The sequence below is a fragment of the Lynx rufus genome, unplaced genomic scaffold (genome assembly GCF_022079265.1).
Source record: "Lynx rufus isolate CCGP_SWC_20201006 ecotype Redwood Valley unplaced genomic scaffold, mLynRuf1.p SCAF_5, whole genome shotgun sequence".
Classification (NCBI taxonomy): domain Eukaryota; kingdom Metazoa; phylum Chordata; class Mammalia; order Carnivora; family Felidae; genus Lynx; species Lynx rufus.
Window position 1 is genome coordinate 53,745,259 of NW_025814867.1, and position 25,580 is coordinate 53,770,838.

Sequence of the window (25,580 nt, forward strand, 5' to 3'; positions counted from 1 at the left end):
ATGGCGGCCACCATTATTTGCCCAGACACCTCACTCATCAGTGTGGAAGAGCAGAAAGATCTGGCACCAGAAAGATGGACTTGAATCCTAGCTCTTCCATCTACTAATAAGGTAACCTTCCTTCATCCTCCAGTTCCTCATCTTCAAAGCAGGAATTATAGGAGGATTAGCCATAATAGCTACCATTTATCATACATTTACATCACCACCACTGCTGCTTAGCAGTTTCCATAAATGTTCTCATTTAATCCTCTAACGTCCAGTGAGATCCTTTACCTCTAGCCTGGGAAGGGCTTTCCATGCACAAAGCCGTCAACATTTCAGAGAAAGGGAGTGATTGACGTAAATACGTAACACTTAGATTTAAACTCAAAAGGACTAATGATATGCTTACTATAAAAATTTCAAAACTCCTCAGATCTTTATAGAAAAATAAGCAAAGCTAGAAGTAATTCAGTGAAAAGCAAGTACGGTAACTAAAAAAATTTTAAGTATTTAATATCACTGGTAATCAAGGAAATCAACAAAAGAATACCACTTTTTGACTATCAAAGCCAACAGAAGTTTTTTTGTTTTTTTCTTTTCAGTGAAAGTACTCAGTGTTAGCCAGGATATAGTGAATGCCACACCCTTTTACGTTGCTGTTGGGCATGTAAATTGGAACAGCTTTTCTCCAGAGCAATGTGACAAAATGTGTCAGGAGCCTCAACAAATGCTCACACTCAGCTGATCTGGTAATTCCACTTCCAGGAACTTATCCTGAGGAAAGAATCAGACATGTGGGCAGAGATGTATGTAAAAATGCAGACTTCTGTGTTAGTTTTAATTGGCTACAACCCAAATGACTAACAAGAGAAGGTAACTCCATAGGACAGAATGATATACAGCCATTAAAAATTGTATTTTTAAAGAATCTTAAATGGCATGAGGGAAACTCTCAAAATGAGTAAACAATATGATCCCAATTTTATAAAAAGGAAAAAAATACACACATAAGATAAAAAACTAAAAAGAACTATCCCAAAAATCCCAAAATGTTAGCTGTGATCTGTATCTAAGTGTGTGATTTATGGGTGATGTTTATATTATTTATACTTTTTTTGATCTATTCGGTGGGATCCAGAGAAAGAGAGAGAGAAGGGAGAGGGGTGAGAGATTGTGTATTACAAAAGAGTCCTCTTCAAGCTGTCCATCACAATATCCAAGTATAAAGGGTTGTAATTAATGTAAATAGAAATATTTTAAGGCCTTCTCTAATATCGATAGCTGTAGTGTACCAAGTACATTAGGAAAGATATACATGGAATCAAGTGTGTGTTCACACATTCACACCTGGGATAGGTATTTTCTTCAAATAAAACCTCTTCCAGGCTAATGTTGGGCACCAGTGTATTGTTAAACATCAGTCATTAACACTCATGTTATCTGCTGCTTTTATTTTTGGATACTCAATTTCACGCAACACTTTTCTGACTATAGAGACTGTTGGGTGCGAATCTCTTTTGTATTCTACATGAATTAAGAAATAGGTTCACTGTGCTAAATCTGCATGGCAGATGCTGGGATTTTGAAACGAATTTATAAAGATGTCAGATGCTATCAAATGGTTCTGTTTTGGCAGAACCATCACAAGTGCCAGCCCCGCATATTCGGGAGGGTAGGTTGCTTTAATTAAAATTTCCGGCAGCACAATTGCAAACGTTTAGTAAAATTAAAAGCATTCTTGCTTCTCCTTACAACCTTATGGTTACTTTCGCGGGGATCCATTCTATGCTAGCCCAGCAGACAATATGATATCAGCATCACCTCTGTAACTATATAATAGCACTCTTACACTTTGTGGCTGTATCGCACACACACACACACACACACACACACACACGCACTATGGCTCTTAAGTATGACACGGTTCCATTGGTGCATGCCAAAATGGAGGGCTGTCTGCATAAATAGATACCGATATAATCACTAAGTGTGAGACTTGATAGAACACTATGGTTTCCATGGATTAAAAAATGTGAAAGAGGGGTGCATGCCTAGGCAGTACAATTGGTCAAACGTCCGACTGTGGCTCAAGCCATAATCTCATGGTTCATGAGTTTGAGCCTTTGAGCCCTGCATCGGACTCTGCGCTGACAGTGCAGAGCCTGCTTGGGATTCTCTCTCTCTCTGTTTCTCTCTCTCTCTCTCAAAATAAATAAAGAAAAATTTTAAAATGTGAAAGAAAAGGAGAAGAGAGATGACCTTTCCTTGAACTAGAAGTTCGCAAACCTATTTAAAGTAAATATCTGATGCTGGAGCCTGGGGTGTGTATTTTAAAGACTGCAGGAAATTCTGATGCAGCCTGTCAAAGCTGGCAATTGAGAACCACTATCTTAGCCAGCACTGTGCTATCAAATATTTTATTCTGCTCTGTTTAATATGGTGCCCAGTAGCCACCTGTGACGGTGGAGCTCTTGAAATGCAGCTAGCGTGACTGAGGAGTTGAACTTTTAATTAATTAATTTTTAATCGAAATGTGAATGGCCACATGTGGCTAGCAACCACCATTTTAGAACAGCCTTGACCGATAGTACCCTGCCTTCACTTGGGGGTGAAATGAGGCCAATTTTCAGCCCACCCTTCCAACAGGGTGTGCGTTTCATCACTGACGAAGTGATGCTCAGGTGACAGCTCAGAGCTTTCACATGTAACTTCTGGGTACCAGTGGCAGCAGATGTGGCTCCAGAACCTCTCATTGGGAGGTTCAAGGGCCTTCTTGCTTTCCACAGCCACACTCAGTCACGTGAGCTGCATTTGGTAATATCATTGGCTCACCAGAGTCGTCAGCCTGCTGCTCAGAACATCCGACGGCCCTGCTGCCAGCCCCAGAACAGAAAACCAAGTTCTCATTGTCACCCCAGGATTTCTAACTCATTATGTTTGTTTTTGTAGTTGTTTTATTTTTAACTAAGGAAATCATTTCTAATCTTCTCCCCTGTTGTTTAAAGGGTTTAAAAGTTCAGCATGGTGAGTTTTTATGGGACTTTTATGGGAAGCCAAGTGTTGTAAACATATCCAAATTATCACAGTAGTGTAGTTTCCCACATCCTTTTCCTATGCACACCGACCTGACTTCTCTTCAAAACGCGAAACAGATGGGCCCAGTTAGAATCCTCCAGCTATTCCAGGCCCTTTGTTAGGGTTGCTCGTGTTCTGGACCTGGAGAGATAAGGGTAGCTCTCGAACAGAAGCAGTAGTCCCCATCAAGACTATAAGCCGGATGCAGGCAGGGGCTGCGATCACCCATCCTGGGCTGTGTTCTGCATTGTAACGTAGCACCTGCCATCTCATAGAGGCTCAGTGCATATTGGCTGAATGAATTAATATTCTTGCAATAGAGAAAGTGGGCCGAAGGGACGATATACAGAAGAGAAGACACGATCCGGGGAAAGGCCACATTTGGGGCAAAAGTGATTTGATTTAGGACAGAGTGCTTGCCCTCCACGACTTTCCTCTAGCAGGTAAGAAGAAGGATTACAGCACCAAATAAGCTAGTTCTGTTCCGGTGAGAATCACTTTGTACCAGCGTGGTGAGTTCCTAGACCTGTGATCCTGAAAGGCTCTGAAGAACTGAAATTGCTTGCAGAGGTGAAACCAGGAAAGATTGGTTTAATTTCAGCTCCTCATAGTTCAAACGCTCTTGTGCTGTGGCCTATTCATGTTTCATCTAAGGTTGCAGTTCTAAGAAACCTAGCAGTTAGGCTATAGTTGTCCTGTGTCTGCCCACTTATCAGCATTTTTTATTTTCCTGAAATTTTAGGCACAGAAAAATGAGAGAGAATCTATCCGACAGAAGTTGGCACTTGGAAGCTTCTTTGATGATGGCCCAGGAATTTATACCAGCTGTAGCAAAAGTGGGAAGCCAAGCCTTTCCTCTCGGTGAGTGTTCTTTTGAGTTGATTTTCTGATATGTACCTAATGGATTTTGTCATCCGACTATATGTTTAATAAAAGATACCTTTTAAACCCTTGAGTATTTTTTTCCCCATAATACTACCACCTTTATTTGGATTCTAAACAGACCCCTCCCCACCTGTTGGGTTTGTTTTTTGCTTTTTAGTTTTCGCCCAGCCACTTGCGGTCATATTTCTATATTTCATTTTTTGTCCTAGACACAATTCTGATTTTTCTCTGTGATGAGGGAATCAAGCCACACTCTTAATCAAGCTGGCTGGTCGCTTAGAGAAGTGTGGCAGACCACCAGATTTTCCATTAAGCAGTCCTGAAGCATCCAGCATCACCCCCCTCTCTGAAACATTTGATTGCAGTGAATACTGGTAACTGAGAAATACAATTCCCACTTTGATCGTTTGATGTTTATTGCAGTGCTTAACCTGTCCTCCAGGCATTATTCCTTTATCTTAATTTATTTCAGGATATCATTGCTCATTTATTGTAATTTATTTCAGGATACCATTGGTCATTTGCATAGCTTTTAATTCCAGTTAGGATATATTAAAATTCTAATTGTACCTAGAAAACAGGGCTGTAGACCAGAGCTTCCCAAACTTTAATATGCGTATGAATCGCTCCCTGTATAAATACTGGCTATATTTGCCATGTTAAGCCTGGTGTGGGAGACACATGATAACGTTCATGCATTTATTCAACCAACAGATTTCCACTCTCCTTCCTCTGATGTCCAGAATTAGACACTTTAATGTCTGCTTAAATCTATTCTCTTTGGCTTTCAGTAAGTCTTGTACTTCAGTCTGATCCTTAGGGACTCATCTGAATCAGCAAAAATCAGAAAGCACACACACACTCCCACATACACACATGTAGGAGTCACTGCTGTGGGTTCAGACATGGAGACAAGAGTCACAGTCACAGCCTCTAAGCCTCAGCCGGGTGCCTATCGGATCTCTTAGAGTTCCCTCACTTTTCTCCCGTGTCATTCCAGAGCCGGAAGGTAAACCTTCCCTTTGCCGGAAAGCACCTCTTTCCGCTCCTAGTAAGGATGTGGCAGGAGGAACCCTGGCTTAGGGACCTGCAGACCTGAGGATTAGTCCTGGTCAGTTTCTCATTTTGAGACTTTAACAAATTCCATTCTACCATGCCTCCGCTTCTTCATTTTTGTAAAATGAGGAGATTTGACCATATGTATAGATCTTTTATAGCTTTTCTCTAATATTCCCCAAAGCACCAAAGAGTTTGCTTCTAGAAACCCCATCTCTCTGCTCAGCAAAGTCATATTTATCTGGCCCAAATGGAAGGTTTTTGTTTTTAAAAATCAAAGTTATACACACACACACACACACACACACATACACACACATGCATATATGGCTTTGAAAATAAAATTAACAATAAATACAAGGTGTATAATAACAACACAAAATAAAAGTAACTGTCACCTGTCCCATCTGTCTCTATCTTGTCCTACTCTCCAGAAACAATAACTTTTAACTCTTTGATTGTTTCTTTTGGTAATTTACCTGTATACCTCTAAGTAAAATGCTTATTTTCTTAGTCTTTTAAACAACCATCTACCAACTGCCAGCTATAGAAAATTGTGATTCAAGTCCTTTACAGCCCTCCCACAGACAAATCTGTGTATTCCCCCCATCCTCCCTTTATAAATGTCTCATAATTTGGGGTCAAATAACAGTTCACTGTTTACATTATGAAGATCATAGATTATTTATACTGAACCATGTAGTAAACTGTGATTACTTGAGAAACCTTAGTGTTTGTCTTGAAATGAAAATTGCCCCCATTTTTCCCTTTGCCAGTGCATGGTTTTGACTGCTATATTATATTCCACTGTGTGAATATATCACAGTTTACTCAGCCACTCTTCTGATTATAGGCATTGAGTTTGACTCAAAGGTTTTGCTCTTATAAACAGTGCTGCTTATAAACACTCTTGTACATGTCTCCTGCTGTCCATATGCAAGAGTTTCTCTTTGGTGTTCACCTAAGAACAGAATTACTAGGAAAACACGTAAATGTTCATATCTAGAAGATAATGCCAAAGGTGTCCTCCAAAGTGGTTGCAAAGTGGTTACACTGTGACCAGCAATGTTTCAGAGATCCTATGGATGCATAGTCTTTCTAACACCATATTGTCAATCTCTTTTACATTTTTGTTAATTGAATTGGTATTAAATGGTATTTCATTGTGTTTATTAGCCGTCTGGGTTTCCCCTTCTGTGAAATGTCTGTTTGGGTCTTATGTCCAATTTCTGTTGGATTCATTATGCTTTTTAAAACTGATTTTATGGGACGCCTGGGTGGCTCAGTCGGTTAAGCGTCCGACTTCGGCTCAGGTCATGATCTCGCGGTCCGTGAGTTCGAGCCCCATGTCGGGCTCTGTGCTGACCGCTCAGAGCCTGGAGCCTATTTCAGATTCTGTGTCTCCCTCTCTCTCTGACCCTCCCCCGTTCATGCTCTGTCTCTCTCTGTCTCAAAAATAAATAAACGTTAAAAAAAATTAAAAAAAATAAAAATAAAACTGATTTTATCAGCATTTTATAGTCATGATACTAATCCTTAATATATTGTATGTATTACAAATATCTTTTCCCAGGTTGTGGCCTGTCTTTTTGCTTCCTCACTGTGTCTTTAATGACCAGAGTTCTTTCTTATCAGACTTTTATAGTCCATGTTTTCTGTGTCTTGTATTAAAAATCTACCCCAAGGTTCAAAAGACATTAACCTAGATTTCCTTCCAAGAGTTGAGAGTGTTGATTTTTTTAAAGTCTGTAATCAATCAGGAGTTTATATGGTTATGGAGATGTCTAATTTCATCGCTTTCCATTTACATGACCATTTTTTTCCATCCTGTTTATTAAAAAAATCTTTCTTTTACTCACTGAGACGACAGACCACTTCTGTATATACTATACATTAATGGGAATACATTCTGTTTCATTAGTGTTTCTATCCCTGCACCAATACCATAAAGTCTTAATTATTGTAACCTCAAAATAAGTCCTAATGTCTGGACAGGCAAGTCTCTTTCCTCTTCTTCTTCAGAAATATGCTAACTCTTCTTGCTTTTTATTCTTCCATATAAATTTAAATCCTCTAATCAAGTTCAACAAAATACTCTCTTGGAATTTTGACTAGAATTGCATTGAATCTATAGATCAAGTCAGGCGAGAATGCATTTTTAGAATATTAAATCTCCCTACCCATGAACATGGCCTTTCTCTCCCTTATTTAGATCTTATTGAATATTTCTTGATAAGGTTTTGTAATTTTTCATGTAGAGATGTTATACATCTTTCATAGTATTTATTTCTAGATATTTGACATTCTGATATTTTAAATTCTCTTTTATAATGAGTTCTCATTGTTTTGCTGCTGAGCAGAAATGCAGCTTACTTTGTATACTAATCTTATATCCATCCACTTCATTATATTGTTTCTATTACTTTTCTGCCCTCCCATTACTTATCATAAAGTTGTCTGTAGATTCTTTTGGATTTTTAAACAATATCATCCAAAAGGAGCAGCTTCGTTTATCATTTATTGCTTTCCATTGCTCATTCCTGTTTTGTTTTGTTTTTTTTTTCTTTTATTGTATGGGTTAGGACCTTAATATATTGAGAATCAAAAATGGTGGTAGTTAGGGGCACCTGGTTGGCTCAGTCAGTTAAGCATCCAACTTTATCTCAGGTCATGATCTCACAGTTCGAGCCCCACACCCGGCTCTGTGCTGACAGCTCGGAGCCTGGAGCCTGTTTCAGATTCTGTCTCCCTCTCTCTCTGCCCCTCCCATGCTCGCACTGTGTCTCTCTTTCTCTCTCTCTCAAAAATAATCATTAAAAAAAATGGTAGTAGTTAGAATCTTTAGCTCATTTCTCATATTAAATGGAACACTTCTAATGTTTCCTCACTTAGGGTGATGTAAATTTTAGGTTTTCTTTAATGTTTCTCCTTATGAGTTAATTATGTTTCCTTATATTCATAATTTACAAAGAATTTTTTTCATGAATAGGTATCTAACTTTATCACATGCTTTTTCTGCATCTCTTGAGGTCATTAAATGATTTACTCTGTTAATATATTAATCAATTACATGTATAGTTTAAAAATATTGAACAATCCTTGCATACCTAGTATAAAGCAAAATTTGGTGGATTTTTTTCAGATAATATTGAATTTTTTGTGTAATGTTTCATTTAGGATTATTACATTTAGATTCTTGAGTGACATGGGTCTGCTGTGTTCTTCTCTTATAGTATTTTTTTCCTCACTTCTGTATCAGGACTGTGCTGGCTTAAAAATAAGTTGGCTACTGTTCCTTCTTGCAGTGTCTAAGAAAAGTCTGCATAATATGCTGTTTGTCACCTGTATAACCATCTGGGCCTGCTATTTACTTTGTGTATTTGCTTTAACTGCTTCCTTTTTTGGAGGATTTTAAGATTGTACACGCTTCTTACTTCTTCTTGAGTCAGTTCTGATGGGTTGTATTTTTCTAAGATTTTGTCCATTTTGTTTAACTTTTCAAAAATTTTTGAAATGATACTTCCTCATTTTACTTTAGATATTAATTTTAGGTAAATTGTTTAAGATGTTTTCTTCTGATTTCTACATTGTCCATGATTTTTTCTGAGTTTATATTTTGTTTTGATATCTCTCCATCAACAATTCAGTGTAAAATGCTAAATGCTGTGGGCAAGCTCTCTGGTTGGGCTTGGTGACATATATTGTTTCCTCAGAGAGACCTTCCCCTGACCGTTTCCTCTCCTCTTACCTTGCTTATCCTCTTTCTCTGATTTGTTTTTCTTTGTGATCCTTATCACTACCTGATATCATATAATATATGTAATATACATATAGGTATATATTGTATGTATGTATTTATGTGTATGTATTTTAATCCATTCTTTGTCTATATAGGCTCCAAGAGAGCAGGTCTTTGTCTGCTTTGTTTACCACCATAACTCTTGCCTAAATAGTGCCTAATACATAGTTACTGAATGTTTGTTGAATTAAAGAATGGTGAACTTCTCCTTCGAATGGTCAAATAAAAATGCAACTATTTCATTAGGGGGCATTTACATAAAAGTATGGTCTGTAAGTTGCCACAGAGAATTCTCCAACCTCGTCCTGAGGAGCTTTGAGCCTGGCTGCCAGTATTTTAAGACTCTGGCAGGGGAATGGTTGAAGGTTCAACATGTAGAATGTTACTTAATTCCCTTGATGTCAGTGAAGGGTGCTCCATATGACATATTAGCTGTGTCTGAGTGTGCCATGTTGCAGAGCTCCTCTGATTCAGCCTCGCAAGACAGTAAACTTCCTCATTCTGCCAGGCCACAGGTAGACGGGGCCAACAGAGGGTCTGATAGTCCTTCCAGTTTGTTCAGTCAGTTTTTCTTTGTGTGTAGTCCTACCCCACTCCCCTACCTTCAGGTGGACCCGAGCGTGTCTGGACTCTGCAGTGCAAATAAATGCATGGGCTTCCTCTACCAGCCATCTGTGCAAGTACCCAGCAAATTGAAATGTTAACTCAAGTACCTCTCACCCATCCTCATTTTATCTTCCAACATTTTTTCAAACTCTCTTGTGCGCTATTATCTCCTTTTCCACTTTCTTTGTCTGAGGAGGTTTGTACCTTCTTTCTTCTCTTAATATTATCTTACTAGGATTTCAGAAGAACAAGTTGACAAATGCCCATGTTCAAAATGCCATGTTGAACTAGAAGTATCATGCAGGTTTTCATTATTTCTAATGGCTGAAGTATCTTCTCAAATAAAACCCTGTGCAGAAATCCCATGCGTAAAACAAAACCATCTTCCTTTGGTTCTGGATAACCGAAGAAGAGGGTCTGGGATACCCCTGCCCAGAAAATGCCTCCCCTCCTCATTTCCCTTTAGTGCCACTCTGCATGTCCTAGCTCCAGTGCCCCTCACCAAGCCTCCATTTCACTGCCTCTCTCCATCACTCCCTACACACCCCCAAAGCCCACCTGAAACTCTTCAGGCAGAGCAAGCTTGGAAAAATCACTGAGTCATCTACCCCCGTGGGAGACACAGCTATCTAAACATATATGTACTTCACAGTAACTCATAACAAGCTACACTTGTTGACTTGCCATAAGGAATATTATTTATATCCTGGGTTGTTTTTTTTTTTTTTTTCAGATGTTTTCATCTCCACATTCTGGGATGAGATCATACTCTGTGAGAACAAAATGACTTTTTGGATACCCTTTAAGACTATGGCTAATGATGAGACTTAATGTTTCTAAGAAATATCACTTTTTCCCTGTAAATTGGAAGTCTGCAAAGACTATCATCCCTCCTTGTCAGTAATAATGTAAGAGAAAAGCCTCAGGAAATGTTCAGTTGCAGTTGTATAACCCACCTTCCCCATCCCTGTTTTTCTAACCTATTACAATCCCTGAAATTTTTCACTGAGCTAGAAATACCTCACCTCTTACTTACAAAAGGACTTGAAGGATGTTAGAACTTTCAAGCCCACTAATACAGTGCTCCAAAATGCACCAGAGTACATGTGTTGAATTATTAGCTAATCAGAACCAGGTAAATCTTTTCGACTGGGTGATTCCAAAGAGCTCAGGGCTCCATTTTAAATGAGGCCAAGGGCTTCAAATTAATTGGCCAAAAGCAATACATTCTGAAGTGCTGAGCCTACTTTTAAGACGAGACCCACCCCAGTTTTGGGACCTTTGGCAAAATAATAGAATTCTGTTTATGTATTTTCAAGAACATGCATTTACCTGCAAGAATTAACTTCATGCATGTTGTGTGGAAAATCATGAAGTAACAGAAGGGTCTTCTGGGAAGACATGTTTGAGCTGCTCCTGCAAGTGTAAGTCCTTCTCGATTGTCTTTTGCATTTCAGCCCCACTGAATTTTTCTAATTGGTGCTGTCTCCCAGAGCACTTTTTAAAAGAGTGACAAGCTGTTAAATGTAGGCTAGGCTTCCAATAATCCCATAAAGACATTTCATGCCTAATACTGCAGCAAAGGAATTTTTTATGTTGCTTCATAACTCAAATTACTAAATTTGACTTATACCAAAATGTAGCAAATATAGGAAATGCCATTTTTTTTTCTTTTTTCAAAATCCACACATAATCAACCTTTTCAAACTGAGGCTTTATGACCTTTGTTATTTTTTCCTATTTGAAAATGTTTCAGCAAAAGCTTTACAAAGGCTTATAGGGAAATGAGGAAAGTGAATTACCTACTATATTTTTGAAATAGGTTTCTAAGAAATATTCAGTGTAATCATGTTCTTGAAAAAAATATTCCTTTTCTCTTACTACTACTATTATACTTTGCTATAAAATATTTTTCATTGACCACATTAATCTTGAATCATCATTATATTTTGGATTCTGAGTTTATATAGCTCAGCATTATTAAAGGAATGCAAACTGGCCTGGCTGCTATGAGAACAGAAGACAGAGTGGTCATTAGTAATGGACCTCTAGGAAACCTTTCATTTTTCAGACATACAACCTGATCTGACATTGTAGAGAAAACATGTGCGGCCTCCATTCTCCTTTTCTCAGAGTAACCACAAAATAAACCTCTCTCTTACCTCTTACCCTACCCCAAGATAGGTTTTATTTGCATACATATAAATAGAAATACAGCTTAATGTAGTCTTTTTCATAAAGTATACGATGGGAAGGTGTAGCCAAAATAGGCTATACGCTTCTCTCCGAACATTGTAAATATTATGAAAAACAGAAATTCCCCAGAGAGCTTTTGAGCAGCTGGTTTGAATAATGATTACTGTTTACTCATCTCAACCATTCCAATATCCCCAACTCATTTCTTTCCTGATCTTGTAGGTTTATTGGTGAACGACTAAGACAAGACCAGTAATAGATACCTACCACCTTCTTTTGTGTTTGGTGTGGGGATAGGGGCCGGGAAGGGGGGCACCATAGCCCAGGGGGTTGTATCAGCTAGACAGATAACAGTGATCCAGAGAGGCTTGAAAGAAGTTGACTCACAGGAGCTTTGAATATGAGGAACTGAGAATCTGTATATATAATCTGCCACGGAATCCCAAGTTGAACAAGCATCATTTTGCCAGGAAAGTGAATCATCCCTTTGTCTCTAACAGTAATAATTTTTGTACTATTTCCTGGAAGAAATAAGTAGTGTAGTCATATATACCCAGCATGGGTGAGGTTGTCCTACTTCAACACAGTGGAATTTGCTTTCACTGGCATCTTTCTTGAATAGGTGCATATGGTCACAACCTATTTATAACATGTAGCATATCTTTTAAACTTCATCTCAATCTCGTACATGTGAACTAATAATTTGCTTCAGAAACCCTTCATGTAAGTAATTCCAAGATACACGTCACGGTAAACGGTAGTTTACAAACTATTGCATACAGAAAACCTGTCATTTTTTTATGCCCTCCTTCAAGGATTACCTCTACTTTTCTAAAATATCACCCAATTTTAAAAGTGAAGCAAGATGTGAAGTGGGTCTTTTGAGGAGTAATAAGATTAAAATGGCAAAACAAATTTAATTATGTAAGCAATTCTTCTCTTTCACAAACCCGAAAGAAAAGCAAATTGGTATTTGTGAAATTTTCTTTGTCTAATAAATAGCCTCGCTTTACAATAATGCTGATGACCCCAGTTTAATTAGGTGCAATTAATTTTGTGCAAGCGAAATTTGACATCTTGCTAGAGGCAGAACCAGCTGTACCCTGCCTTATGAATTTTTTTATTATCACCAATGAGAATTCAATTGTCGGAGCTATTGCGAAAGGGTGGGAGGCAGGGAGGAAAAGGCCACAGGGCTGCATTTTATATTTAAAAATGGCTCCAGTGGACAGCTAAATGTTTAATTAAAAGAGCTTCTAGGAATGATTTTTCATTGGCACATCATCTTTGACAAGTTATCATGACTTTATTACTTTATTACTGCGGTTTACGCTCCCTTTGGACGGTGCTTGCACACATGTGTCTGGACACACGCAGTTCACATGAAGACCAGACTCCTTTGAGAGTTTGCAGAAGATTCGCTGCTACAAGAAAACTCCCACTGACCACAAGTGAGCTGTGTCATCTAGAGGTTTAACACAGTCCTGTTGTCCAGTCTTAAAAAAAAAAAATTTCTGTGCCCTTCAGAATGTTCTTTACATTTTTTTTCATGTCTCTGAAAAGAGAGAGGGTGCGCACCCCTGAGGGAGGAGCAGAGAGAGAGAATCCCAAGCAGGCTCCGTGCTGTCAGTGCTGAGCCTGATGCAGGGCTCAAACTCACGAACCTGAGATCATGACCTGAGCCAAAATCAAGAGTCAGACGCTTAACTGACTGAGCCACCCAGGTGCCCCTCCTTCAGATTGTTCTCGTTCGGATTATTACGTGTATTAAAAACCCATGGAACATATTTTGAAAAACCACTGTCAATTGAATGGTGATGCATGCCTCCTTAACACTTAGAATTATTATTTTAGTTATTGAAAGAAGCCTTCTAAACTTACTTGGATATCCACTTTTATCACTTATGTCTTGTACATACAAAAAAAAAAAGAAAATGTGTAAAATACATTGGTTAAGATAGTCCACTTTCAGAATCCAATTGTTCACTTAACCACTTTCCCTCAGAGTTGTCCGTCTTTGCTTTTCCCCACAACATCACCCTCTGTGCCCTCGGGAGATACTGTGCATCACCTTTCCAGCCACTGGCCCTTCATCTGCAGGTTTTGATGCTGGAGCTTTCCTGTTCTTATCAGAAGGCACGAATATCTGAACTGCCAGAGCCCACATCTTCATCAGTGGTCCTTAACTGATTTGTTGGCTGAGGGGGCTACAGCTCAGTGAAACAGTCATGCCACGAGCCGCCTGGGTGGCTGAGATCGTGAGACAGCTGACTTTAAAGACGCCAAAATATGAACAACCATGCTTCATGGAATCAATGAAATTCAGCAGATCTACTGCATTCTTTTAAATGACTGCATATAATTTGAGTGACCCCACATGAAATCATGAAAGAGAATGTCTTCGAGATAAAGCTTACTCTACAACCAAGCCTAAATAGTAGCCCCAACTGTTTTTAAACATGATATAAAAAGTGGTGAAAGCAGTGATTCAGTATTGAAGAGCGTAAAAGAATTTGCTGTGGAGAGTGTCTCCAAATCCAGTCATACTCCTCAAACACATGCACAGGCATGACTCTCCAACTGCCATGTCTTTCCCCAGACACAGGAACATGATCACCCAACTCAGGAAGCAGCAAGCAGCTGAAATTCATCAGCAGGTCAGATGGATGCAAGTTTAAACCCCGTCTGGGCCGAGAGGAGTAATTAAACAGTCTGGCTTTAAAAAGACAGACATTTAAATGTATATCAATTACTTCCGAGTCTGTAATCTACTGCAGATTCAAGGGGGGAAGAAGGGAGCCCAGACCGGGCAGGGAAGGGATGTGAACGGTTGAATCAAAGAGTCCATCTCCAGAAACCTTCACTTATAAGAAAATGTTTCTTGCTGCCCTTCAAGAGGATCTCCCGCCCCCAGCCCCCTGCCAAGAACAAAAGCCCGGCCTGACTCATATGTGAGTCATGCTCCGTGCATAGCCTCCATTTGAGTCAGACACACAACCATCCTCTTCCAGCTGTCAAACATTTAATCCTACTCACCTTTTCTCCAACACACAAGCGCTAATCAGCTCATCCATTCTCTCTCCTTTTCCCTTTTTAATTCCTGCTGAATGCCCACACATGACAACTCAAAGGAGCTCAAAAGAGAACAATTCGAAGTCAACTGAATTCCTTCCACCAAAAAATATCTAGGTATATTTCCTGCCATTTTTTCTATGCATAATATATCTTCACATTTTTGTTTACAAAATTGAAATCATACTATATGTACTGTTTTATAGCCTGATTTTTCTTCACAATATATCGGGAACATTTGCCCATGCTCATAACTGTTTTTCTGTCATTCTATTTTTACTGGCTGCATAATAGCCATCATATATTTTACTGTAATATACTTAATCTCTTCTTGTTAGATACTGGAATTGTTTCCAGTTTTTTGTTTTGTTCTTGTTTTGCCTTCTTTTTTCATCTTTTTTTTTCTTCCATTCATGAACTTATTCTATCCTTCTTAAAGTGCCCTGGCTTCTCAAAACAGACTCTCACAGAGTAAAATACCAGCTCTGTGACCTTGTGTAATTTAATCTCTGAGCCTTAGTTTTCTCATGTACAAAATGAGGGTCATAATGCTTACTTTATGTGTATCTGAGGAGTAGAGGTAATATATATGAAGTGCCTTAGCACATAGTAGATGATCCAAAAATGTTAACTCTTTTTATTTCAGAGTGTAAATTGCTTAGAAATCATTTGGCTTTGATTAAAATGTAAGTAGACCACATTTGGCACCTTAAGAGAGATGACTGGTTCATTCCATCATTATTCTAGTATCAGAAGAAGCCTCATTCTGGTCTTCGGTTCATGGTAGAAAATATTTCTGGTGAAATGCATTTTTCCAACATGAAGATCCTATAACTCCAAATTGAATTACATCTAAGTGGTCATTAGTGAAGAAGCTGGAGGACGCTGAGGTGAAATTAGAACCAACGGCTGTCTGGGGAATGCAAGTATTTATAGCTCTCGAGAGACTCGGGTTAGGATACAGGGGCTGTGACGCTACACCAAAGAAAAGCTGGGGACGGCTAGTTCTCCTTTCTATCAGTTAATAAGACTCTGTGGCCATGTGGTGTTGGATGCTTACCAGCCATCATGTGGACATGTACAGATGGAAGGTCCAGATCTAGCCTTAGAAAAGGGAGCAGAAAAAGAGATTATGTACAGGATTAGGAGAAAGAAAAAAACCCAGAGCGGCCCATTTACACTCCAGTCACCTTTGGAGCTGCCAAATGCCTGAGTCCTAGAAGATATGGGGTCAGGATGGGACATAAAGAGACATGATGTCCTCTCTTCTCCCCAGTACTCTGGCACATAGTTTGAAACTACCGCTTACTTCTCGGGACACATGCCTGCTGGAAGGTAGGCTTTCCCATCTCTCCTGCATTTATTTCCCCCGCCCCTGCTTCACCCAGACGTCCTTTCTTCTGTAGTTCCTGCTCGGTCACCCTTCTTGGTTAACACCTTATGTAGTAATGAATGTCCAGGTAGTAAAAGTATTCTTTTCTCATATCTAAGATAGGGAGTGTCTACTGAGTGTTTTTTGAGTTCTTTTCCGATGCTCTATATATGCCACATTTCTGTTTATACATTATGATTTAATGATCCAAGCACTTGGTACCTGTTAAAAGACCAGGTTTTTGTTCATGGCTCAGCTACTAACTATGCATCCACTTAATATAGGGGCCCTTAACTATAAAATGCCTTCACGGGTCAGCAGGAAACAAATGATTGAAGTAGCCCAGATAAAAGGCAATAGGGAGTAGTGAGGACTATAGAAAACTAGAAACTGTATGCCCTGGCGAAAGCACTAGCCTATTGGTGCCATGGGGTTCGCGGAGATGTTATCACCTGAAATAGATGAATGAATGAGTGAACAGTTAAATCTCCCTTTTCTAATATAAAAGTCATTTACAGTACTTTTGTGTGAGTGTGATGGTATATGTTGGACCAGCACTATTCACACCTGTTGTGTAAATATCAATCTTTTTTAAAAGTCCAATAAATTATCATCCCATGCATTACACACCACTTAGCAAAAGAAATGAACACAATCCTACTAAGGTAAAAGAAAAAATAGCATTTTAGAATAGTGTTTTCACAATAACAAATATTGGGCAGCAGAAGAGGAAGGGGTCAGGGTTTGGGGATGGGAAAAGTCTTTTATTAAGGACTAGCAGCACCTCATTTTAACCCATCTCAGCACATTCTGTAGAGACACCGTCACACCTTGAGGACATCTGGAGCTTACTGAAACCTCAATTGTTCCCACATCCTTTCTTTATGACAAATCCTTAGAAAAAATGAAATGTGTTTACAGCTACCTTTGGGTAATTACAACCCACATTATCTATTCCTTCCCTTTTAAAAGTTTCATGAAATAGAAAAAGATATATTATAAAAATATGAGTGATTATTCATTATGTATAAAGCCTTTGAATAATGCATCAAAGATCCATTAAAATAAATGGAAATAACATATTTTAATGGCCCAGTCACAAACTAATTGGAGATATTGAGCAACAAATGATAGGGCAGGGCCAGTGGCTCTCACGGCATCTCTGGTTGTGGATAGAAGATGAGCAAGGTGTGTTTGAAATCCACAAGCATATGGGAAGTTCCTCCTCTCTCTGCTTCGTGAGGAAAATCAAACAATTGCCTTAGAATTATATGCAACAGCAGGAGGTAGAAGTCCTTTGAATCCTTTAAATTGCCAGACATACAGACAAGATCTAATAAATCCAAAGCTGAGGTTAAGTGTAGTATGGGGAAAAGGGCCCTGGATTCAAAAACCAGAGGTTTGGCCTGTTGTCTCTTGCTTTGTGACCTTGTACCAGTTATCTGTTGCCACAATGATTATATATAATTAAAAAAAAAAAAAAAACACCACATCAGTGACATACAATGATAAACATTGATTTCCGCTTAGGAGCCTGTAAGTTGGCTGAGCAGTTCTGCTGATCAGAGCTGGGCTCAGATGTACCTGCAGTCATCAGGTGTACCTGGTGAGGTACCTTTGACTGCCCTTGGCTATACTCTCTCTTGCACTGCATATGGGGCTTAGGTGGGGACAACTGCTGATTGAACTCTGTGCTAGGAAGTCACTCATTAGCCAGCAGGCCAGCCTGGACTTGTTCTGAGGGCAGTGGCAGGGTGCCCTCAAGGGGAGACTTGGAACTGGAACACTGGCACTTCCTATGCATCCTGCTGGCAAGACACAACAGGAGGCCAGCCCAGGGGTGGGGAAATAGACCTCATCTCTTGACAGGAGAAGCTGCAAAGTCACATTACAGAGGCGGCAGGTGCAGAGAGGGGAAGAATTGGGACCATTTTAATAAATCAGGTGGTCAAGGTGTGGGGAACTTACTTGATTTCTCTGAGTAACTGTTACCTTGCCTGTTGCCCACAGGTGGTTGCACAGCCCAAAAAGAGAGTATAAGCAAACATCATTTTGAACTCCAATTCATTGCAACAGTTCAAGTGAAGTTAACTAAGGGATGATGTAGGGGGTAAAAACCAAAGAATCTTAAACACTTCTGTGTAGACACTGCTGATCTAAGCTGGTGCTGGGAGATTGCTATTTCAGAAACACTGGGGCACCCAAGTGGCTCAATCACTTAAGCATCTGACTTCAGCTCAGGTCACGATCTCATGGTTTGTGGGTTCAAGCCCCATGTCCGGCTCTGCACTGACAGTGCTGAGCCTGGTTGGGATTCTCTCTCTCTCCCTCTCTCTCTGCCCCTCCCTGACTTGCACTTTCTCTCTGTCTCAAAATAAAGAAAGAAACTTTAAAATCAGAAACAGCAAGTAATTCTGGGATTCACAACTAGCCTCAGAACAGCCCAGACCCAGTCACCTCAAACCAAGGCCCAGGACCAAGGCCAGATTCACAGTGGCTACCACACAACTTCAAGTCACGGCAGACTTTAGGATCATCAATCACATCATTTCTCTCAGGGAATAAACTGGTCTTGTCCTTGTATTTTGAAAAAAAGTATTCTCTTTATACCAGATTATATTATCACTTGGCTACGTGCTCTTAGTAGTTAAAAACTTTTCACCTCTGCCATCCTGTCATTGTTGTGCATATTTTAGTAATATCCCCAGCAATGGTAGTTGGAAGTCAGCACAAATGTTTTACAAGAAACAGTCTTCCTCACCCCAAAAGCCAAGGAGACATTGGTGCTGAACATCCTGTCGCCTGTATGCCTTCCTGATGCTGGCCAGTAGGCACTGTCGCTAAGAAAGCCACTTCCACTCACACAGAGATGCCCAGAAGACACATTTCATCTTTGTGTCTTCATATTCTGAGCATTCTCCATCCAGAACACCCTCTTTCCAGATCCCAGGGCTCCCTGTCAGTAACTGGGCTGCAGTGTGGGTTTTTCCCTGGCTCACGGTGCATAAGGAGAAGAGTTTTCCAGGAAAACCAGGACACAGACCTTTCAGATCTATCGACAGGCAAGGCAGATGTCAAGCAGCCTTTTGCATGCAACGCTCCAGTAAATGCCACTCGAAACATCAAGCAACCTTGAACTGGATACCTTAAATTATATCGCTAATTAAATGATGATGATCTTGTTTCGTTTTCACCTCTGACTGTGCCTGAGAGATCCAAGCAAGCAAATTCGCTCCCTGGCAGCTTGGATTTTGCAAGACTGGGTAGCCTGGTTATAAGTGAGGCCAGATGCACTGCAGGGTGAGGGACAGAGGCCAGGGACTCCGGCTTGCAGGGATGAGCCTAGAGCAGGCATGCTTCCCCGGGGCGGGGGGAAAGGGGCCCAGAACAGGGGTTATCATTTCTTGACGCTGTGACACAGAGGCCTTCAAGAGCGCCAGGGGCCCCACTCACCCCCCAGCCAGGCTGCTGCTTGAGATCAGTGATGGAGTTTCCCCGAAGCCGCCTTCAACTTAAAACCTGCTTAAAGGCTAAAGGCAAACAAATCCTTCTTGAAACCTGAGTCCATTTTAAGATGTCTTTACTAAAATCCCGTCTGAACCATTAGCTGATATGTCATATAATTTCCTTTTCCTGAGAGTAACATTCTTGGTGATTACCGCTATAAGGAATTATAAGTCTCACCCCATAAGAAGCTCTGTTCAGTTTCCCACGGTGATAATGTGGTACTAAGGCGATTTTCTGAATTTCTACCTGAGGTGTTTTTTCATTTCATTCTGACTTAGTAGTCAGAATCTTTCCCCCTCCCCCTTTTTTTTCCTTTGACTTTCCTGAGTTAGATATGCTTTATGGTTTGGTTGATTTAGGTTTGAGTTGATCCTAAGCACACAGGTCAAATGGGGGCAGGACAACAGAATTTACAGTCAGACCTTTTTCAGAATGAAAATATATATCCCTGGATATTTTAAACCTTATTTGGTAATGGTATCGTGGGTTATATTATATTTTTATAATTTGGGTATGCAGTGACAGACACTTCTTTTCAAGACTTTAGCTATCCAGTAAATAGAAAATGCAACATAATCCTAGATTCAAATTAGGTTTAATTTAAAATGTGTTTTTTATTTTAAAATATGCTTTTAATGTGTTTTTTTCATTTGCAGTTTTACTTCCCACTATTTTCCAATCCATATATCTGGAGGTTTATGTTAGAAATGGGTTGATCGGATGGGTGGTTGACAAACTACAGATAATTAATTTTAAAACTTAATTTATATGGGATCGAAGGGTAATGTGAACATACTAGATTTCTCCAGGGACAAAAAAATCCCAAAGGAAGAAAATTAAAAGGAGATAAATTCCAGCTCAGTAAAAGTCCAAGCTGCCTAACAGTTAAAGACAACTTGAGGACACTCTTTCAGAGGTATTCAAGGTCAGGCAAGGTATTCGAGTAAGTGACTTTAGAGGTCCCTTTACCAAGTTGCATCACCTTTAAAATTCTGTATTCCTTTGTCCGGGCTTTCAGAAAGTAGAAAAAAGAGGATAATGAATATGTACAGAGGACCTGCCCTGTGCCTCACTCTGAGCTGTTTTCATTTTTCTTACAAATCACTGAATTATTCACCCCATTTTACTGATAAGAAACTGAGGTTCACAGAAGTTAAGTAAGGGGCCCGGGAAAGAAGTGAGGATTCAGAACCTAAGTCTGACCGACTCCAAGCTCCCTGCACTGATCATAGCAGAACCTGTGCCTTCTGCCTCCAGCAAGGGCCTGGCTCTTTAAGGCAGGCGGGGAACAGAGCCAGCCTGCTGAGGGGAAGGCTGCCTTTCCTTCCTGGACCTGCAGTAATTACAGAAGGTACCAATAGGTGGCAGTGCATACATGTAACAATGACGGTGCCCGTGTTAAATCAGTAGATTTTCTCTTTCTGGATTCTGTGTCATTTTCAAAGCATCACTTGATATGAGTCATCTGAGCAATTTATACAAAGCATCCCTACCCAATGGAATAAAAAAAGATACTAATGTCAACTACCAGATGAGTTGCTCTTTACATTTCTCCCTGTGATAGTAATAATGCCAGAGCAATTCAGTGCTGGCTTCCTAAACCTGGCTTAGACGGTCTCCTTATGATCCCTTGCTGCCTAGGAGGCTCCTTCGCCTTTTCTAAGCTTACGCACAGACTGGGACTAACAGGGAATGCTTGAAAAATTACTTCTTTGGGGGCACCTGAGTGGCTCAGTCAGTTAAGCATCCGACTTGGGTCAGGTCATGATCTCACGGTTCGTGGGTTCCAGCCCCACGTCAGGCTCTGTGCTGACAGCTCAGAGCCTGGAGCCTGCTTCGGATTCTGTGTCTCCCTCTCTCTCTGCCCCTCCCCTGCTCACACTCTGTCTCTCTCAAAAATAAATAAAACATTTGGAAAAAAGAAAAGTTGCTTCTTTAAAGACTCTTTACAGGAGAACAGTATTGAAACGTGTCCAGTTTCAAAAGAAAGTTAGGACAGTGAGTTGAATCCACTGTCTGCCCTTGCATGTAGCAGACGCACAGCCGGTGACCCTCTGTGGCCACATCTCCAGCAACATCACTCATGGAGCTACAGGATTCACCACAAACATAATGAGCTCCCGAAAAGTCTCCACTTCTGAGGCTCTGTGTACGCGAGGCAGTCTGCTGTGTTACAAGACTGTGCCTTTCTGACTGGGTTTGGGGTTTCCTTAAGTTTCTATGGCACGAACCTGTGGTATATGTTTTTTTAATGACATAAATGGGCTCCCTTGGCTGGCTTTTGGCAATTTGCTTTAAGCATAGTTTTCCTTCAGACAATCCTAGTCTGTGTATCTGGGGAAAAAAAGGAGTCTTTCTTCAGGGAGCTGTGGCCCTGGCAAGCCGGCTCTGGTGAGCTTCTTTGAATTGTCCCCATCGGACAGGACACTAGATGACACCAGGCAGCTTTACTCTCCTGAGGACCCCATTCATCTTTATCTGCAGGAATGTAAACTCGGTGACTTGACACATTGCATTTTGCACAACTGTGTTTGGTATGGTGCTAGGTGCTACTATATGTGGATTCAAATTCTTTCACTTAACATGAAATTGGTATGAAAAAAATAATATAATATTAGCAAAAGTTATCACTTTATCATTTATCAAGTTCTCAACTCAGTAAGTTATCATTAGTCTCCTTCAGTAAAAGTTACCATTTGTAAGTTGGGAGTAATATTGGTCACTCACTTCTCCATGCGAAGAACACAATGAAACTGCTTTCTGTCAATGAAATCAGACGGCTCTGGTGGAGGCCACCTGATAACAAACATCTGAGTAGAATGAGTGTCCTGTTTGCTTCTGCCCAGCCTGCAGAGTGGGATGAACCTGCAGATATGCTTTGTCAACGACAGCGGCAGTGATAAGGACAGCGACGCTGATGACAGTAAGACTGAAACCAGCTTGGACACCCCCTTGTCTCCCATGGTGAGTCCAATACCACCAGAGCTGTGCGTGTGTGCTTTCCTGGACATTTAGCTTCTTTTTTTGTTGTTAGTCAGGAAAAAAACATGGCAGAGGTTCAAAAAGAAATGTCTCTTGCCATTTCTCGACATAGCATGCTCCTAAAATTTGACAGTGATTGAAAAATCACAAGGGTGATACAATAAGGAGACATAAGCGCTTGTTAAAGTTAGCAACCACTTTCATATTAAACCATGAGAGAAATCACATGTGCCCTAATAATTTGTGCTAGATACCAATGCTTCCCCATCGGGCTTAGAAGTATTAAGCACAGACCAGCGATAGGACACGTTTTAAAAGGCAGGGTGGGGATCCAGGCGACGATGAGAAGGCCAGCACCCAGAGACGTTGCTCCGAGAAACCAGCAAGATAATGTGTGTGAAGCATTCCTTACTACTCATTCCTTGCACACATATTCCAAAAGGTGGCTTAGTGATCCTGGGACTGTATTGCTGGAATTCCTTCCTCTCTGTGAAGTCTCTGTCACTTTTCTTACCAAAGACCAGCCAGCAGGAAACCGTGTTGGTCCATGAGCACAGTGCAACGTCAACTTCAATGGATACCTGACATCCCATCCAGAGAACACTCTAGAGAATAACACACTCACTGCCTTAGCTCTGGGTTACTTTTCTGTGTCTGATCACTTCAGGAAAGTTTTGAGACCAAGAGCCAAAGAAACGTCTCAAGTTTGTCATAAATAGGTTCTCCCTGTTGTCATGTTACTCTGCTAAAATCAGAGCCTATTCGTGGCATTGAAGAAATAAACCATCTTTTTTTTTTAATTTTTTTTTTAACGTTTATTTATTTTTGAGACAGGGAGAGACAGAGCATGAACGGGGGAGGGTCAGAGAGAGAGGGAGACACAGAATCCGAAACAGGCTCCAGGCTCTGAGCTGTCAGCACAGAGTCCGACGCGGGGCTTGAACTCACAGACCGCGAGATCATGACCTGAGCCGAAGTTGGACGCTTAACCAACTGAGCCACCCAAGGCGCCCCAAAAATAAACCATCTTTAACGTTACTTGAGATTGGTACAGACCAAATCAAGTGGCAAGTCGCATCGGTGACGGGGACCCTCAGTCACTCGAGAGGGATCAGGGAACACTGTAGCCCATCTCCAAAGATGGTACCTGAAAGCTCAGAAAGCTCAGGGCTGCTCTTTTTCCCTTCACAGAGCAAACAGAGTTCTTCCTATTCCGATAGAGACACTACTGAAGAGGAATCCGAATCCCTGGATGACATGGATTTCCTCACAAGGCAAAAGAAATTGCAAGCTGAAGCCAAAATGGCCCTAGCCATGGCCAAACCAATGGCCAAAATGCAAGTAGAAGTGGAAAAACAGAACAGGAAAAAGTCTCCCGTCGCTGATCTCGTAAGTAGCGAACACTGAAACGCCAGCAAGTGTTTGGTGGCTGCAAACGGTTGACGCCGTCCCAGTTCTTTCCCAGAGTTATGCAAACTTGGGTTTCTACAAGGCAGTTTGTAAAAAGTACTGTCATTGAGAAATATTTGAGTTCGTTTCTTTTTCCTTCCTACTGTATCGCTGAAAGATACATAGCAACAGATTACACAAAAGTAAACTTTGTTCTTGATTCACATCTACTGTATTTCTTAGGAGCAATATTAGCTGTCATGGGCATATGTTAATGCCATTAAGGCAATCCATTTAGAACCTATTGGTTCTGATGTGGCAGAACTTGCTGTTGTTTGGCTCTCATTCCCACCTTTCAGCGAAGAGAGGATTGCATAGTGGATAAGAGCCCTGAGCTTGGGAGTCCAGCCCTGCCATTGACCTGCTGTGGGGCTCTGGGCAAGTCACATAAGCCTCAGTTTTGTCATCTGTAAAATGGGGATAACAACGCCTGTGTCAGAGCATGACTGGGGAGTTCCGTGAACAAAGCGTTCAAAGACACAGCACAGTGCTCATAACACGGTACCAGTTGATGAATAACTGATATTAATTTTATCCATGTCATTCATATTCCTTGAGCTCCCTAGTCATTCATTTGTGGATATGATAATCGATTCAGGGTTGTCACAGCCTGTGTTCTAGACCAATCAGAAAGCTTTTGATTAGAGTAGTGTAGCATTTTGGTGCCATAGTGTCGTAGACAGTGTGGTGAGAGTGTGGGGGGCCCTCGCATGGGAAAAGTCAGCCTGGGAAGGCTCTGGAGCCCAGAACCTAAACTGAAGTGGGCGGGTGACAGTGTGGTTTGCATTCCGTGTACCTGCTGCTCTGTTCACCCCTCCGTTTCTTCCCTTTGTACCTTCAGCTGCCACACATGCCTCATATAAGTGAATGCCTGATGAAAAGGAGTTTAAAGCCCACTGACCTACGGGACATGACTCTTGGGCAGCTACAAGTGATAGTCAATGATCTCCATTCCCAGATTGAAAGTAAGTGTATGGTGTGCTTGGAAATGGGGGGTCAGATGTGAAATCTCGTGGGATAGTACGACCTCCTTGATTCACTTCCTTTGTTTGTTTCATTGGGTTCCTCCTGTGTGCTGCAAGAGAAGGAAGAGAATCACAAGGCTCTGTTTTTGTTTTTTTACTGTAAAGGGGTCAGAAACTTGGAGAACTTTTCAAGGTTCATAGAGGTGATAGGGCCTTTCTATTCATCTCAGATCCCCAGCGCCTGGCACAATGCCTGGTGTGTATGTGGCTCACAGCATCTGTTCCTGGAATATAATTTACTAGTTATACATCATTGATTAGGCACTTATTCCCTCAACATAACTTGTACATACATTCATGTTAGGTCTTCAAATCAAATTCAACTTATTTTGTGGGACTCGAGGTGGAGGAAATATGTACGACCGGTATGTGAAAATTACAGGACGGCAAATTATGGGCCTTCTTTCCTCCAGAATAAAGAAGGGCCTGTGACAGAAGTGTGCCAAGTAGGTGGTAAATGAGAGGTGCTCACTTGAGGTGGCTGCTTGTGCAGAGCACAAATGAGCCCAATGAGAGAGAGAACACAAAACATGCTTGCGTGGGCGGTGTGGTTAGTCCAACTGAACCGTGT

General features: G+C 40.7%; 1 protein-coding gene across 7 annotated transcripts in view; it reads left to right on the forward strand.

Annotated features, from left to right (window-relative positions):
• The window catches only part of SCHIP1 (schwannomin interacting protein 1), a 121,344-nt gene that overhangs the window by 90,035 nt on the left and 5,729 nt on the right, over positions 1-25,580 (forward strand). For 3 of the 7 annotated variants that reach the window (XM_047099510.1, XM_047099513.1, XM_047099511.1), the window contains exons 2-5: positions 3,803-3,921; positions 22,400-22,517; positions 23,727-23,924; positions 24,826-24,949. In XM_047099510.1, coding sequence (XP_046955466.1) covers positions 3,803-3,921; positions 22,400-22,517; positions 23,727-23,924; positions 24,826-24,949 — 559 coding nt within the window. The remainder of the gene's footprint in view (positions 1-3,802; positions 3,922-22,399; positions 22,518-23,726; positions 23,925-24,825; positions 24,950-25,580) is intronic. The other 4 variants (XM_047099508.1, XM_047099515.1, XM_047099512.1 and 1 more) reach the window with 3 other exon arrangements.